The 19,388-nt window shown below is 33.3% G+C and overlaps 1 protein-coding gene across 1 annotated transcript; it reads right to left on the bottom strand.

Annotated features, from left to right (window-relative positions):
- Positions 1 to 9,431: 9,431 nt before the first annotated feature.
- Positions 9,432 to 10,379, bottom strand: LOC110903148. Its single transcript, XM_022149301.1, has 4 exons — positions 10,315 to 10,379; positions 10,122 to 10,250; positions 9,880 to 10,011; positions 9,432 to 9,801 (listed from the first exon to the last, which is right to left on the bottom strand). The coding sequence occupies exons 1-4, from the start codon at positions 10,342 to 10,344 to the stop codon at positions 9,550 to 9,552; spliced, it is 543 nt and encodes a 180-aa protein (XP_022004993.1). The 5' UTR covers positions 10,345 to 10,379; the 3' UTR covers positions 9,432 to 9,549.
- Between the last annotated feature and the right edge of the window lie 9,009 nt (positions 10,380 to 19,388).

The following is a 19,388-nucleotide window of genomic DNA, read 5'->3' on the forward strand; positions in this document are numbered from 1 at the left end:
ACGGAGAAGTTGTCACGTGGGTTGTATTCATATGTTATAAATGTTACTTTAACTAAGGATGAGCGATGTACATAGTATAGAAGTCGTAAAAATCGGTTTTCAAGTATGTTAGAACAGTTATAAAGTAAGAAATTTTAAGACTCGTATTTCCGCTGCGTCATTTTAAGGTTAAACGTTTTAGGGTGTAACAATTTAATATATTTTTAAATACAGCAAATTAAATACTTTATTATTTTATTATTTTTCATAAAGTATACATCATCTTCCCTTTAAATTAATAAAGATTTTATTCATCTTTTTACTATATAATGAAAATTTATATCTTTTGAAGCAAATTATTTGTGCAATTTTCACTATATTATGGCAACTTAATACGTGTTTAAACGAGTCTAGCTGGGTTCCAACTCGTCTAACCTTGGACAAGCTTATGAATACAAAGAGTTTAAACCCGGATCATTTCAAACACAATATTTAAAGCTTGGGCTTGCGTATTTATTTTAATACTTTTAGACACATAATTATAGTTGTATATAATATGGTATGTATTATTTAGTTTTGTTATGATAACTAGTAGATGCCTCGTCTGCGTTGCGGGGCGATGGCCGAATAATTATCAATCAATTAAAAAAAAGACTACTATAATTTTGCAATGAAAAAAAAAAAACGATGATAAGACTGTAATTTTGGGCTCAGGGCAAAAATGTAATTTTTCAGGACTAATGAGCCAGTGTTAGGCAGCTAGAGTTATGCGTCGCCCGCGTTGCGGGGCGCTAAAGCGAGTATTTCTTAGGTTAATAACATGTACACCTTTATGTCGGTTAGTTATACATGTTACTTATAACACGATATAAAAAAAGATATATCAAGTTAACCAATTAAAGAAAAACAGTACCATAGTTATGATAAAAAAAATTAACTAAAACGATGACAAGCGTGTAATTTAGAGTTGGGGGCAAAACAATAACTTGTGAGTATCAATTAGCGAGTGCTAAGCAGCAATTTTGTATGGATAAAAACAAAATTAAGTCAACAAAGTAAAATAAAACACTACCATGGTTTTGCCAAAGAAAAAAAAACGATGTCAAGATTGCAATTTTTAGCGGAGGTAAAGTCGTAATTTTAAAATGGAGGCAAAATAATATTTTGAACTGAGGGCAAAACCATTTTTTTTTATTTTGAAATGTGGGCAAAATCGTAATTTTTAGCTGGGGGCAAAATCGTTATTTTAAACTGGGAACCAAATTTGGCAAGACTCTAGCTGAGGGCAAAAACATAATTTTATTTTGAACTGGGGACAAAATTGTATTTTTTAACTGAGGGCAAAGTCGTAAATTTAAGCAAGGGGCAAAATTAAAATTTTATTTTGAATCGAGGGCGAAATCATAATTTTACACTTGAGATAAAATTGTAATTTGACATCACCTATAAATAACTACTATATAAAAAAAAAAAAAAAAAGTCAAAAGTGACCGCCACTTTTGGCCGGCCACTTTTGACCAACCACTCTCGACAACTCTCGACAACTATTACATGCTGACATAATCAACTTGTGAATGTTAATATGTATAATAATATTTCGTATTTAAATAGTAAGCATTGGCGTACGTACCTACTCTATGCACAGATGGCCGGCAATCCCTCTTAAAAGGTAGTATAGTTTTTAGACAAAAATTTCAATCGTCCTTCTTTGGTTAAACTCTTTAATTATCCCCTAAAAAAAAATAATATTTACATCCGTCACTAACTCAATCAAACTATACGCATTTAACTCAAGCTTTAAGATCATGTGTAGTGGTACACATGAATAATATCCCCACCCATGGGCGTTGTGCGTCATGTGGTAGTCCCGTCAGCAATGGACAATTGGGCATTATGAGCGCTTTTCTAAAATGAGTGTAGTGGGAATGCATGCATTGTGGCCTTGTGGGATATTATGTTAAAAGAGGTGTAATATAATAAAATAAAAACCATCAAAAAAATCTTATTGGCCAAACAAAAACCATCAGGAAAATCATTGGCCAAAAAGAATGAACAATGCCGTTGAAAAAAGAACGCCAAACCATTTTTTTTTTTTTTTGGAAAAAAAACGCCCAATGGGTGGTTCCAAGACGTGAAGGGGTGTTTTTTTTTTTTTTTTTTTTTGGGAGAAAACGCTTAAAAGCCCTCACTACGGGTGGTGTAACTTTTTTTTAATAAGTGTGTATTGTGTTGATCTTGCATAGCTCACATGCGACTCATTGGACTCGACATTACGTGTCTAGTCAAATACAAGAATGTCAGTGTATAGGCCATCTTTGTCTCATATCTATTATTTGAATATTTATGTTTGGTGGAGCAATTCAGACTAGTATAGGACAATAAGTGCATGTCTAAAAATATTAGATGGTCCCGGCATTGGGATCTATATCTATTGCATGTGGTGTACGTAATATATACATTATTTATATTGGTGGATCTTAAAACGAGTCAGGAATTATATTTTCTTTTTTATATAATATTAAATAGAAAAGTTATAGTATACTGGTGTGGTATAATAATACACCTAGACAACGAATCTAAAAATTGATGTTGAATCTATACATATAATAAAAGAAACGAAGTAGGGGATCCATGTCATTTATTAAAGTCATCTATTTTTTAGTTTTCTCATCTCTATCTCCAACTTATTTATAACTAGGTTAGAACCCCGTGTATTACACGGGTTGAATAAATGTAATTTTATATATTAAATAATAAAAGTTATATTTTTATGAACACAAATTAAATAAATGTAATTTTGTATATTAAATACTAAAAACGTCGTATCTTTAAAAAAACCCGTGTATAGTAGTCGGATTGAAAAATCTACCAAATAATAAAAAAAAAAATATATCCTTAAAAACCTCGTGTATTACATGTGTTGAGTAAATCGAATTTTACATAGCAAATGATAAAAAATTATATCTTTAAAAACTTCGTGTATTACACTGATATATAAATGTAACTTTGTATAGTAAATAATAAAAAAAAGTTAAATTTTTAAAAACCCTGCGTTTTACACGAGTTGAATAAATATAATTTTGTAGACCAAATAATAAAAAAAAAGTTATGTTTTTAATAAATCAGGATAACATTTATATTAATTTGTTATTTATATATTTAATATAAGATAAGTAGGAAAGAGAGGTATTTATTTTAAAAATATATTAAATTAACAATTTAGATTTGAGGATAATATTTTATTAAAGTATGATAAAATTTAATATTAATTTATTATTTATTTAGTTAATATGAAATAAGTATATATTTAAGAATACCTTCAATGAATGACATGTGTTCAAAAATTGGTTTCTTTTATTATAGTAGATAGATGTTACTTGGGTTTTTAGATGCTTAACATCAATAATATGTTACTACGCATATTCATCTATCGTTCTTTAAAATGAAAACGTTTGGCTATGATTCTATATCGATTTCCTTAGTTCATGCGTAATGGGCATTATAGATAGGGGTGTTCAAAACGGGATATCCGAAAATTTCGAATATTCGAAATTTTCAGATACCTGGTTTCACTATCCAAGTCCATATCCAAAATTCCGGATATCCGATCGGGTAATCAATCAGATATCCAAATATCCAATTGTTCATTTTATTTTTGTTTTGTAATTTTATTATTTATTTTAAACCGGATGTTTCGGATATCCGAAAATAAATATATATAAATTTTCGGATATCTGAAATATCCGTTTTTTTACAGATCACTATCCGAATCCGAATATGAAAAATTCGGATATCCGAATATCCGAATTTTCGGATAGTTCGGATTCGGGTATCAGATATTTCGTATCGGATGGGCTTGATAACGCCCCCAACACCATCCCTCGGGGCACTATAAGGGCATGCAGAGATTGAGGCGTTTTCAGTATAACGCCAAATGAGAAGAGAAAAATTGGAAAGTAATGATTGAAAAAGCATTAAGGGGCATTAATCATTACATGCTTTTTGAAGGAACATAACAATGCCGATGTGGCGGAAAATACCCCTTAAAAGGCATTAACCATTACGGATATTCTTAATATTATAAATAATGCCTTCCCAACATAAGTTTGACACAATTAGTATGCTCCGTCCGGTTTTCGTAGTCTTAAGAAAAGCGAATACATTAAAATGAGTTGGTGCACTAAGAAATTAGATGCATCGTATTGATGTAAAGCTGCAAGTCTTAAGAGCACAAATTTTGTAGCATGAAATATGGCACTAAACGAAAGCTTGACCTTTCTTATATGGTATATGGGGAGTAAGTATATTAAAAAAAGTATAGACATCCAACGTAGCTTTGAGGGAGCATTAAACGAAAATAATATATCATATAATTTTTTAATGGATTAAATTATCTTTAAATCATTAGGCAACAAACAATCATGAATTATTCAAATATTGAACAAAAGATATTATCACACTTAAATAATATTTATAAAAAACTCAAATTTTGATAGCCTCATTGATTGACACGTGTCCTCAAAGAGGTTTCTTTTATTATATGTATAGATTAATATTAATTAAAATATAATTATAAAATAAAATTTAATATAATTTTAAACAATTCGTAGAGGAGATAATACAATCTTTTGAAATATTTATTAGATTTCAAAATTATTTATCTTGGAATTAACAAAAGAGTTAAATGTCATTTTAGTCCCTGTAGTTTGGTTATTTTGTCAGTTTAGTATAAAGGTTTTATAATACACATGATTTATAAAGATATAACAGGATATAATTTTTTATTGATTGGTATATAAAATTACATGCGATCAACCAGTGGCGGACCAAGAAGAAAAATTGAGGGGTATCCTCAATTTTTTTTACCTACGGCTGTCCTTGAGAATTAAAGAGTCACCCGTTCGTATTCATCTCCATTAGGCATAATGCCTACACCAATTCAGGAGAAAACCCAATAAAAATTGAAAAAACACCAATTCAGGAGAAAACTGTTCGTATTCATCTCCACTAGGCATAATGCCCCCAAGATGCCACTAAGCTATAAAGCCATGGTCACACGAGAAGGTTATAAATTGTTTTTATTAAAAGTAAAATGTTATTAAGAAGTTTTATAAATATATTTAGTCTCTAATAAAAATAGCTTAAAAAAGAACCAAAATTATAATAAAGTAAATCTAATACTTAATAAATAAAAGGATTAATAAAGAAATTAAAAAATAAGAGAAAATGTTTTTACAGTAACAAATATAATATACTAAATAAATTGTTAAATATTAATTAAAATAAATTGTTTTTTTCTTATATTTGCTTCTGTTGTATATTTTTTTGGTTTTAGTAATATTGGCCTATAAAAAATTAAACTAAATGGTTAAATCTAAGGGTATAAGGAGTGGTTAAACACTTTAAAGTGGCAAACCAAAAAACCGACCAATGAGAGCGCGCCATGTCAATTAGGCAAAAGTGTTTAAACTTTGGTGAAAAATGTTGGCAATGGTTTAAACACTTGGTGAAGTGGTAAACTATTTTTTTTAAAAAAAAGGAAAAAGGTGTGATTGGTTGAGATTGGAATGGACCCCACCCCACACCCCCCTCTCTCTCTCTCCTTCCTCCTTCCCCGCGTCGGTAATCCATCACCGCACACCCCCCCCTTTTTCGGTAAACTGAAAGCGGTAACACCTTGGCAATGGTTTACCGATCGGTAAACATTGTTTGCCGTGAATGATGTTTTCCCACACCGTATCCCCTAAATACAATAGGAAATCAAATAAAATTTGACCATTGACTCTGATGACATTGCAGACTTCTTTTGCATTTAATAACACTGCTAACTATTATAATACTATTATAGTATTATACCATACTTCATCTTCTCCGTAAACAATTTCTCTGCAACTCAATCGGAAATTTTCGTTTCCGTCGATTGGAAATTTTTGTTTTATCTCATCCTTCCTTATATTCAGGGGTATCCCAATATTTGCCAATGAGTATCCATGATACATAAAACGGAGTTTGAAAGAAAAAAATACACTTACTCAAAGGAGTTGAGGGGTATCCCAGGCAACCCCTGCCATCCAAATAGATCCGCCCCTGCGGTCAACCCATACAATACAAAAAGTAACATTTTTCATTATTTAATATATAAAATTAAATTTTCTCAACCCATACAATACAATACACGGGGTTCTTAAAGATATAGTTTTTTTATTATTTAATATATAAAATTATATTTATTCAACCAATGTAATAAACAAGATTTTTAAAGATATATTGTTTTATTATTTGATATATAAAATTACATTTATTCAACTCGTGTAATAAACGGGGTTTTTAAAGATATATTTTTTTATTATTTGATATATAAAATTACATTTATTCAACACGTGTATTACACGGGGTTCTAACCTAGTTGTTTCATATGTAAAATATAAAATTATAAAAACGAATTGAGGATAATAAAGTGATATAGTTAATTATATTAATTCAAAATTCAGTACAAATTTCAAACATAAGGTCAAGGGTGGAAGGGGTGGGTTCGGTGAACATGTGCGGGGGTGTGTAGTCCCTGTGTGAGCACACAACCGTCATCACCTAGTGTACGTGGTAAACTCAAAAAAGAGGAGAGGGATTAGGGACAGGGAGTAGTCACCGAGTGGAGTGAGAGGAGAGAAAGAGGTTCTCTTCCATCCAATCACACTTTATCTTTATTTTTTTTTAAGAAAAAATTATTTGGGTGAAACACTCTTAATGTTTGAGTGCTAAAATGAGGATTGGAATTATAGCCATGACATAAGGTGATTGACTAGGTGGAGAGTTTAAACAAACAAATTACTATAAAAAGTAGTAGTTAACTAAGTATAGTTAGATATCTAATAAACAAATTATAAAAAGTAATGGGTTAGCTCAAAAACTTGAACGAATATTGAAAATCAAAATATGAATATCATTAAGATTCAGATCTTCACACACATTTTTCCATTCTGAACCAAAATGGTAATTTTCGTCGTTGATGGAAAAATTCACACGCCATATTTTATCTCCAAACACCGTATTAACAAATCGTTTTACACGTTTGTTTGAAAAATATACTTTTGCAAAACGTCTTGAAATCTTATGTAGCTATGTAAAAATATACAGTTAATTCAAAATATAATATTTGTTTGAATTTAAAATTAATATATGCTAATACCAGATTAGAATGAATGGGAGGTCCCAGACATGTGTAAAACGATTCACCACAAACCCTTCTTTGAACATAAGACATTTCAAAGGTTTTTCGATCAATAAAAAACTACTAAGTCGTATGCTCTGAACCTACATTCCTTGTAAACTTTACCCCATCCATCAGTCATGAAAACATCACCTTTAACATCCTTGACTCAACATTTCATAATAGTCTTGTATAACTTTGTGCCAAAAAGAAACAAGAGTAAAGTGTCATTTTGGTCTCTGTGGTTTGGCTATTTTTATCATTTTAGTCAAAATCTCAAACTTTTTACATCTGGGTCCCTATGGTTTCATTTTTATTGCCATTTTAGTCCAAAATCCAAAAAACCCATATTTTGACTGTTGAATGCTGATTATTTTGTCCTTTTGTTCAGGGGTATAATCGTCCATGTTAATTTATTATAACATTTCAATAATTAATGGTAAGGGGGTAACTTGTAACTATGTATTAAAGATATAACATTAATCATCAAAACCCAGAAAATCAAGAACATCATCTTCAAGAACATCATCATCAAAACTCAGACATCGTTCATCTTCAAACATCATCATCAAAACCCAGATAATCAAGAACATCATCTTCAAGAACATCATCAAAACCCAGACATCGTTCATCTTCAAACATCATCATCAAAACCCAGAAAATCAAGAACATCATCTTCAAGAACATCATCAAAACCCAAACATCGTTCATCTTCAAACATCATCATCAAAACCCATAAAATCAAGAACATCATATTCAAGAACATCTAAAACCCAGAAAAGCACCATCCTCACTCACCATCCATCGCAACCACCACACGCTTCCACCGCAACCACCACACGCTTCCACCGCAACCACCAGAGTTTACCATTACCATCACCCCCAACCACCATCCCGCACCAACAACCCCGCACCACCACCACACCGGCAGATCTGAACCATCATCTCTCACGGCGCACCACAACGCCAACATATCTGAAACAAGCACCATCCCCCCACCACCATTCTGCACTAGAAAGAGAGAGAGAGAGAGAGAGAGAGAGAGAGAGAGAAACAGGGGAGAGAGAGAGCCGAACGAGAGAGAAACATGAGACAGAGAGAGGAACGCAGAGATGACGATGACGATGGTGGATCTGAGTTTCGGTAGGTGACAACCTCCTAGGGTTTCGAGCCAAGAGCTCTAGCTCCTGCGAATTTACACACTCGGATTATGTGGTGGTGCTCAGGTGGGGTGGTGAAAAGTGATGGTTGTAAGGTGGAGATGGTGGGAGGTGGTGGTTGTTAGGTGCAAATGGTGGGAGGCGATCCTTGATTGTGAGAGGGAGTTATTAAATGTGAAAGATGATGTTCAAATCTAAAATTGAAGAGCACCCAAATGTTCTGAGAGAGAAAGATGAATTATATATAATTAACTAGGTTTTTACCCGGGATTGCTTCCCGGGCTCGGGAAACTTATTTAGATTAATTAATTACTATTTGTTTGTAATACGACCACATTACATCAACCATCTCATTCGATTCAACATCAATGTCTTCAAATCACCGGATTAGATCATGAACTCATATTAGATGACAAACAAAAGCACAACATGACCATATGAATAATATCATTTCCACTTTTACATCAATGCACTTACATGATAGGGTGATTTGGAATTTTGAAAAAATCTTTGTTTTTGTACCTCTTTTACAAAATAAGGTGTTGACCAAATTTGAAACAAATGTTAACCAAAAGTCAATAAGATATTGACAAATAGTTAAACAGATGTTGAGCTTAAACAGATGTTTGGTTTAAGGCCAAACATCTGTTTAAGGTCAAACATCTGTTTAAGTCCAAATATCTGATATAGAAGAAGAACATCTGTTTAAGGCAAAACATCTGTTTAAGGTCAAACATGTGTTTAAGGTCAAACAACTGTTTAAGTCCAAACATCTGATATAAAAGGCCAAACATTTGTTAAATGCCAAACATCTGTTTAAGCCTTAACAGATCTTTAACTTGTTAAGATCTACTATCTTCTAACACAGTTTTCTTCTTCAAAACACTGTTGAACCTAACATGGGTTTCCATTAACTATTGACCAAAAGGCAAACAGATGTTCAAACCACCATTTGTTATTGAAGTTCTTTAAAAAATTAGATAGAATTCAAGAAAATGGAACAATGACTTAAAGGACTATAATTTAACACATAATCTAATTGGCCAAATTTAAAACATAAAGTGCTAATAACAGTGTTTTATCATCTTAGCCATACATAGCAACCAATCATCAAGTTAATAATTTAAGAAAAAAACCTACAACATCACCATCAAAAAATTCATAATTAGTATCTGATAACAGAACATACTTAAAATGTGTTTGTTAAACTGATGTAACTTGATTTAATACTATCTTCTGTTGCGAAGACACGTATGTGAAATGCAACATATCACCAAATCTCAAGTTATTGCCAGTCATAAACTTTCGCCAACCGTCCAACGCATAACGTGGCTTCAATTCATTTAACTCCAACTTAACATCATAAACCTGCACAACTCCAACCATGTTTTGAACTTTCAAAGGATGAAGATCAAGAGAAAGACCTGCTCGTCTCGCAACTTCAGCAGGAAGACGCTACATTTATTGTGTGGAAAAAAATAATAGTCAGACAAATAAACGTAAATCATTAGTTTATTATAAAAAATGGTATACCAGCCTATAGTCTCCTTTGCGATCAAAATGAAAGAACTCAGGGTCAAGAGGATGTCCAGAATGTTTTTTTGCAGTCTTTGCAATCTTATTTCTACGGTTAAGCTTTTTCTGAACGTTGGCAGCTCTCTTCCCCTTGATGAAAAAGTAAACATATAAATGTGAATTAAATGAACGATCAATATATGCACACAAAAAAAAAAACAGTTTATATAACATATACTAATCAACTGGCAAGTATATACCTTAACTTTATTAAAAGACGAAGAACATCTAGTATAATCACTTGTGTCGACAGGTAAGGCAGCATTTCCCTTAGTCCTATTCTTGACGACCTCCTTTCTCTCAGAAGTAACTTTACCTTTCTTCTTAACCTGTTGTCATAGAGTAACTTTAATAACAATAGTAATATAACAATCTTTAAGATGGTAAACTTACATCTTGGGTTTTGTTCAATCGTGAAGACATGCGTCTCTTGGACGTGCATTCAGCATTGTTTGGTAAGTTCTTGTAAATAATACATTATTGAATAAATATAACATCAGTAAATAGCATTACTAATAGTTGTAAAAACATTAAATTCTTATATGTGTTAAATTAAAAATAAATAATTTTAATAATTTAGCAAGTACCTGAGTAACGGTTGTACCTTCACCTACAGAAACAACTTCTTCATCCTCATAGATGTCCTGGTCAACATTAATGAAATAATTAATATAATGCTAAAAAATTAAAACTTTTCTTGCTAATGCTAAATACTTATGTACCTTGAATGCATTATCAACTTTTCTTGCTAATGCTAAATACTCATGTAGTGATTTACATACCAATAACTGTATTAACTTCAAATTTATTTTTAACAACATCCTTGAGGTTAACGAAATTAAAACGGTATTTCGGTCCAGACCAGTCAAAGCATTTCTCAACAAAAGTATAGAAATACAGTGATATTTTGTCATTTCTCTTGGTATACTTAGCAGAGGACTTATTAGTAGCAAGAGAAGGTTTGGTGATAAGAAGACATTCATCCAACTGAAGAAATTCCTTGAATTTTCCTAGCATCTTATGCAAACAGCTGGCTTGAATCATAGTTCCCTAAGAATATGAAGCATCCGATTAAATAAAAAAGGTGTTATATTCATTTGGATATTCATATGTCCAAAAAAATTATAAGACAACTATATACGGTACCATCTCATCCATGAAGATCATATCAAGACGATATATTTCATTTTTGTTATTATTCATCATCTTCTTCGAAATGCTAACAATCTTCACTCTAATTGAATAGTTGTTTGAGAATGTATTAAGATCGTTAAGCATGCTAACCTTTGCAACCTCCATTTGAAGACTGTACATAAAAAAAAGAATATGCAAAATATAAGTATTGTTAAACGTAATATGATAATACAATAAGCATGGATGTTCTTAAAAAAATATCAAGGTTGGAATTCAAGCTTAACGATTATCCAATAAAAATTTTAACTGAATGTAGTGGCAAATGTAATTTCAAATGTAGGGAGAGTATATCTTTATATGTTGGTTTATTAAAGTAATAAAATATTAGAAATGATATGCAAAGTAGGCAAAAAAAGAGAAAGAACGTCAATTTTAAAGTACCATTTTGTATATTTAGAATTTCAAAATTACTGACTTGATTTCAAAGCAATTGTCATAATTTCTTTTCTATATTTTATTTTAAATTTAATTAAGAAATAATAACCGTTAATTTGAATTTCACATTTTGCTTAACTCAAATGTCCAAAGCTCAAGAAATTAGCATTAATTACTGATTTGATTTGCAACAAATAGTCACAAACATCCAAGTGTATAGGAATTTTATTTGAAATTCACATTTTGCTTAACTAAATATAAACACTTAAACACTGTTAACATCCAAGTGTATAGGAATTTTATTTTATTAAAATAAAGATGAAACAACTGTTCAATTAATAGTACAGATGAAACCACTGAAGTGATGTGATAAAAACAACTGTTCCTAAACACTGTTACATATAAACACTGATGCCATAAAAATGGTTACATATAAAACACTAAGGTGATGACAACTAACAACCTAACAGTCTATAAAACATTCATGGGGAAAACACTGTTACATATAAACACTGTTAACATAAACAAATAAACAAACATAGAATAACTAAAGTTGATGCTGAACCACTATTGTAGTTTGACACTGTTGTTGGACGTCATAAATTTCAGATTTAATTTCAAAAGTAAAAGTAGTGTATATTCTTACATGCTGCTTTATTAAATTAAATATTAGAAATGATATGCAAAGTAGGAAAAAAAAGAGAGAACGAAAATTTGAAATTACCATTTTGAATATTTTGAATTTCAAAATTACCGATATTGACAGTAACTACTGACTTAATTTGAAAGCAAATGCCATAATGACTTTTTTAAATTTTATTTTAACTTTAATCAAGATATAATAACCGTCAATTTGAAATTCAAAATTTGCTTAATCAAATGTCCAAAGCTCAAGAAATCAGCATTAATTACTGATTTGATTTGAAACAAATAGTCATCAAGATTTTTTTTATTTTTTATTTTAACTTTAAATTTTATCATAAAAATAATGTTGGTGGAACTCTTATGTAATTGGAATGTAAAGATTAGGTAAAATGGTAATTTGATTGTAATTCTCGTTTTCATTTGATAATTTCAATGTATCACATATTGACAACATCAATAATAAAAATGTGAGCACGGACTATTTTTTAGGGAAACAACTGATGGTCAATATCAGTGAATGTCAACAATGTAAAAGTGAACAGTGGCTATTTTTTCCAATCAGTGGATACCAACCAGTTTTCGAAACCCTGATGTTCGGTCAGTCAGTGGTTGATGCGTGTCAGTGTGTATATATTTTAGATGTATATTTTAAGCCCTTTTTACACTTTTAGCCAAGTTTTAAATTTATAAAACACGATATTCACTAACACTAAACACACATATGGGCAAGTGCACCCATCGTGGACGTAGTATAGTGTTGGTAAGATACCGAGGTCGTCCAAGGACACAAGAGCTTTTAGTACCGGTTTATCCTCAACGTCTAACCAAATCAAAATGTTTAGAAAAGATTTTTAAACTAAGAAAATAAAAACTAACTAAATGCTGAAAAATAAAATAAAAATAAAAACAGATAGACAAGATGAATCACTTGGATCCGACTCGTGTATTAGTTTAACCTTTGATTATTTTCGCACTTTTGCACTTATTTAAGAGATTATCTTAGTTATTGTAGTAGGCCCCTCTTTTGAAGGCGACGTTACCCTCAACCCAGTAGTTTGAGTCAGCAAGGATACAATCCTAAAGGGTCGGATTATTGAAAGATAATGAATTAAGTTATTAATGCAAATTATGGTAGGCCCCTCTTTTGGAGGTGACGTTACCCTCGACTAAGTAGTCTGAGTCAGCAGGGATACAGTCCTAAGTAGCCGGGTTATAGTATTAATAGTAGTTAACTTATGAGGTGTCACGACCCCCGACCCCATCTGGCCGGAATCGGTGCCGTGAGCAGTCCAGTGGTACCGGTGATTATTTTGAAAAACATTGTAGCGGAAATTTCATCAGGACCGTGAGTTAGGAAAAATATTTGAGTTTAGAAACACTGGATTTTATTTAAATAGATGGAATAAATTCCATGTTTTACAAAGGTAGCTTTTAATAAAAACAATATTTCTTAATTTGATTTAATTAATAAAATAAGCCACTTCTTGAAGTCCTTTCAGTGCCGGATCCAATCCTTACGCCAATCTACTGTAATTACCTGAAACGTGTTTTAAAAAGGTTTTGTCAGCGGGAAATACTGAGTGAATCATTCTTTTTAAGTAAAACAATTTAAGTTATAATCTACAGTATTAAGAGCGATTACAATGTTTCTGATATCAAACCAACTACCCACAGTATTTGTCACTCGACCGGATCTGTGACTGTGGTCATATCACCATTGGCTGCCCCAATGAATGACGTATATCACTTAATTTTAGGTTCGCCCACCTAATGTGATTAAAACAGTAGTAATGTGCACAATACCCCACATACTGGCTGTAATTTGGTGATTACATAAACTTAATCACTGTAATTTATAATTCTGAAAATAATTTGGAGTATTGTAAAACATTTGATAAAAAGAGAATGACTCACTTTATAAGCATGCAAGATTGAGTTAACAAGCTTCTTGATTCTACTTCTTCCGATAATTAAGCATGCACTTTATTATTCTGGATCTTCTGATGATTTAATAGTTTGTTTGATTGTGAGTGTGTAGTTGGGAGTATTTTTGGTAGTTAAACATATAGTTTAACAGAATGGAATACGTATTTGTGTAAAACCCAAATCAAACCTTAACGGTAGTCACGAGATTCGAACCTTAACGAATTTCACAAAGTGTAACACTTTGGATTCCGTTTACCGAAATCACAAAGTATAGTACTTTGGCATCCATTTAACGAACTCTCAAAGTATAATACTTTGGCATCCGTTTAACGAAATTCACAAAGCATAGCACTTCGGTATTCGTTGGATGGTTCATGAATCGATCGGACAGAGCATCGCATCGGTGATTATTGGTTAGAACACCAACGTATAGAGAAAAGAAGAAAGAAATGAACAAAGGAAATGAATTCCTAAGCTTCCTATTTATAAGCAAGAAGTATGAAAGTTCTAGGAAGTTTCCTATAGCTTTTCTAGGAAGTTACTTATGCATCTTCTAGGAAGCTTCCTATTCACTTATATCTATCCTCTTACACCTTCTTAGCACCTTCCTTTGATATTATCTATTATATATATGTATATCTATTTATTTAGGTGTTTAATAAATCTTGCTTAGCTGATTAATGAATCCTGCTTAATCTTAATTAATTGTACTTAGCTTAATTAATCTAGTTTAGCTTAATTAATCTGGATTAACTTAATTAATCTTGATTAACTAATTAATTAATCATACTTAATTTAATTAATAGATTAATTAATCTACTCAGCTAACTTAATTGCTAAGTTTATTTAACTATTAAGTATTCTAGCAGTTTCCCGATTACGAGTTCTAATTTCTAGACACAATGGAACTCGTATTAGTGTATTAACTCAATTCAACTTTAACGATAATCACGAGATAGGAACCCTCACAACGATTTACAAGTGCAATACTTAACAATTCAGCGGATTCACAACGAATGACAGAGTATAGCCCGAGTTCGGACAACACTCAAATATTCAAGTCGAAATCACGATGAATAACAAAGTATAACTCAATTTGAGCAGCACTCAGACAATCGTTGGATAGTTATAATCGATCGGATAAAGTATCGTACCAGTGATTAGAGTTATTACCCTAATAACGAGCAGAGTTTAGGGATTTAGAGGGCAAAATCCCGAGCTATTATTTACAAAAATAAAAGCTGACGGAAAGAAAAGAATTGAACAGCGATCGAGTTAATACCCGACATCGTAGCAGTACCCCGCTACACTAATTAGTGATTTGTGTGTTGTACAGCGAATAACTCAACGTCAATTGAGAAATTGAACGTCGTTTGAACAGCAGAAATCGAATGACAATGTCTGCTATTTATATACGAAATTTGGCAGGCTTACGGACCGTAAGCCATATCCCTTACGGTCCGTAAGGGAAGCACTCTATTTATAGGCTGCCTAGGTTCGGGACTAGCCTTGCTGACTTGATGATTTTGACCAATAAGAATTAAACAACGTTTTATGTTGATAATCGTTAGCTAGGGTTTACCCCCCCTAAGTTTTAGGGGCCCTGATCCTGATTCTGATTATTCTGAAAATTTTAGGGATTGTGTAGAATCACTTGGGTGTCTTAATTAGGGTTTCCATAATAGATAATTATCATCCTAATTATTGTTTTTAGTGAGAGTTGTTACATGAGGGGGTCAAAGAGTTTGGATCCCCGCCATCCAATACCTATGGGTATTGAAGGAGATCCTACTAAATTTGACCCAGGTCCCTTGCAGGACCTCTAAACGCTGAACAAGGGCAAGACCCTTACCAAACCGTTCCCTTAACCCCGGACCAGGTAGCCAACATACCTACATATAGACCGTAGAGATATGAATGGTGAAAATCTTTTATTTTATATAGACAGTAAAATAATGCCAAGACACCACGGACAAACGATAAGGAAAAGTCACCTTCAACATAAGCAACTAGTTATTAAAGTCATTAATACAAAACCAAATAAAAAGTGCAAAAGATTAAAAATAAAAAGTATTATACTAAACACTTGTCTTCACCAAGTGATGTAAGAGACTTAGGCAAACATGGCCTTGATTGTCAAGAACTCTTACGATCAATCTTGGATCCCGAGACGACTCACACACTCTATGATAGACAATGGATGATGGTGGTGGATGATGGTGTTATGGTGGTGGTGGGTGGTGGATGAAGTGTGAGAGAGGTGGTGTGCCAAGGGATGAGTTGCAATGAAACCAAGCACTCCTATTTATAGGCTGAACAGAAGGCTGGGCACGACCCCGTGTTCGCTGGGCACGGCCCCGTGCCTGTCTGACATTCTCTCTCTTCATTAATTGTAATTCGCAATTACAATTAATGCGCCTGCAGTACTTTCGCCACGCCCCCATGTTCACTAGACACGGCCCCGTGGTGGGCAATAGAAGCTTCTACTGGTTTGTCTTTTCTGCTGCTTCTTGGGCTGAGCACGGGGCGTGTTCAGTCTTCTGCCTTCTCTATTTTGCTTGGGAGGATGCTGTCGAGGGGTCGGGCAATCCACTTATGTTCCTTTTCTTGTATTTATGTTAGATTTAGCTGTCTTTTTGCTTCTTTTGTTAATTTGAGCTCATTTAATCCTGAAAATACAAAAGGAAGACAAAAACACTCTTTTTCCAACATTAGTACTTAAAAAGGGTTAGTTTTATGCCTCATTTGATGTAATTTATATGTTGCATTTTGCATACATCAAATACCTCCACACTTGAATCTTTGCTTGTCCTCAAGCAAAACTCTTTAATATATGGCTTACACTCCCAAATGTAATGGGTAGAAGAGAAGGTTTTGGCTTGTCATAGAGTGTCGGGAATCCAAGATCTTTATTGGGTTTTATTTTTATTTATTTACAATCCTATTCGTTATGATTTATTTAGAACGTTTCATAAGAGAAATTACTTATTTGGGCATAGCATGCCTTTTTAAAATTCCATTTATATACAAGTTCACATACCTCACGGGAGAAATCACTCACACTCGGATGAAGGTCTAATTTTTTTTTTTTTAGTGAATCAGTCGAGGGCGGCATGGAACTTATTCCTACCATAGGCTTGCCAAGCAATCAATCCTCCTCCTTTTTAATTTTTTACCTTTGTAAATATCAAGAGGACTTTTGGGTAAAGGGTTGGGTTAAAGGTGGGTAGTTTGGTTAGTGGTTAGTAGAAAAGGGCGAAAATCGTAAAAAACGTCGGTTTTCGTAAAACATTTTGTTTTAATGACTTTTTATTCTTAATGAAGTATTTCTTCAAACAAACTTTTGTTTTAAGAGCTTTGTTTGTTTATTTCTAACTTCATTGTTGTTGTTTTTTTATTTAGTCACATGAAAACCGAGCTTGTTACTAAAATAAAGGGTAAAAAAAATAAAAAGGGTTTTTGGTGGGTAAAAGGGGTTTTTGGGGTGAGAAATGAAAAGGTTTAGGCTCAAAGGGGTTAATTAGGGGGAGTTTCTGGGTAGGTGAAAAGAAAAAAAAATAATGGTTTTGAAAGAAAAAGGGTTAGTCCTAATGCCTCTATCATTTACTTACTTCGGTTTAAGTTGGTAAGGACCGGGAATGAATTGTCGTGGCAAGTTTTAGAGTCGTAAGAACCAAGCGGCTATTCACACAAGAAACGAAAAATGAGCATTTAGTTTAAAGATGTATATTTATATGCTCAATAAAGGCTCAAAACTCACTTTTTGTGGGAATGGGTTTTTCTATGTGATCAAGTATATATAATCGAATTTTAACTAAGCTTGCCATGCCGTTTCATAATTTTCTTATGTTGGTTCTTTTTATCACGACGCTATCGGTTGTAGATTTGTAAAAATATAACCTTGTTAGTCTTAGAATTCCCAACTTAAACTTTAGACAAGTATAAAAATTAAAAATTTTTGAAAAAAAATTTGGGGTGATTAGCGGTTCCAATAGAGTTTTGTGTAAGGCTTGTTATTAGGACTTGCAAAACTCAAGGTTTTAGCATCCCCCCCCCCCCACACTTAAATTACACATTGTCCTCAATGTGTCCCAAAAATAAATTTTTAGGTTGATTGAATGTGTAACATGGTGTTAAAAACAAAAATTTGCGTTACTGGCAGTCTGGACACGGCCCCGTGTTCAGGCGCCAGTAACGATAATTAAAGAAAAGAAATAGAAGGCTGGACACGGGGACGTGTCTGGTGAACACGGCCCGTGTCCAGTTACCTGAACTGGGCATTTTTCTGCAGGGGGTTTAGCACGGGGCCGTGTGGGCTGGGCACGGCCCGTGCTGAACCTTCTGTAATAGAGAAATTGTTGTCGGGTGGCCTTGTTCTTGTGCATGGGGCCATGTTTCTCGTTTCCCTTATCACCCCTTACCACCATGAGTGTGTTTTATTTATTATGAGCCATTCAAACCTTAAACCATCATTCCATTAAACCATAGAGAGATACATAACACTCCTAAAAATAAAAACCTAACTAATTAGGTCAGGAGGTACACGGAGTTATCCTAAAGAGTTCTACTTTTTGAGAAAATTTCGAGAATAGTTTCCCGATGTAGTATGACTTTCGGCCGATGGTTTTCTTCCCTAGATGTTGTTTAAAGCCATTCTTCTATCTCCCTTGGAAGGAAGAAGGCGGCCTCATTTTCCTCAGCAACTTGTGGAGGAGGGGGAACACTCACCGGGACTCCTTGCACCACCCTTTGCGGAGGCTCAGGGTGCATGGCGTACCATTCGGCCGGAATGATAACTTCGGGCATCATGTTCCACGCCCTTTGGGTTATTACAGGAACCAAAGGCGGGGAGGCGAGAAGGTTTAACCTCTGGTGCAAGAGGTTCACCTCTCGGAGACATCCCTCCAGTCCCACCGTTAGATGGTTGATACGGTCGACCAATGCTTCTTCCACCCACGTCATTTCATCAATAGCCTCTCTTAGAGCGTAAACATAGTTTACAAGAGAGTCTTCCGCTATTGATGATCTCCTCCCTTGTCGGTTATTCCTTGAATATGTTCCGCTTGTTCTGCTTGCCATTTCTGAGAAATAAACCGAAGAAAACTAAATTTTTACGAAACAGAACCTCAGACACGGCCCCGTGTTCGATGAGCACGGCCCCGTGTCCACTTGTCTGCAGGATTTTAGGCTAAGGAGTCTTGGAGTTTTAAATTATTTTTATGATTTTCAGCTGGGTTTTAAGCACAGATAATTTAAAACAAAGTTATACAACTAACTTTAAACAAGATTCCTTAGCAAATAATCTTACAAACTTCGCATTAAAGGTT

This window comes from Helianthus annuus, chromosome 13, assembly GCF_002127325.2.
Source record: "Helianthus annuus cultivar XRQ/B chromosome 13, HanXRQr2.0-SUNRISE, whole genome shotgun sequence".
NCBI lineage: Eukaryota > Viridiplantae > Streptophyta > Magnoliopsida > Asterales > Asteraceae > Helianthus > Helianthus annuus.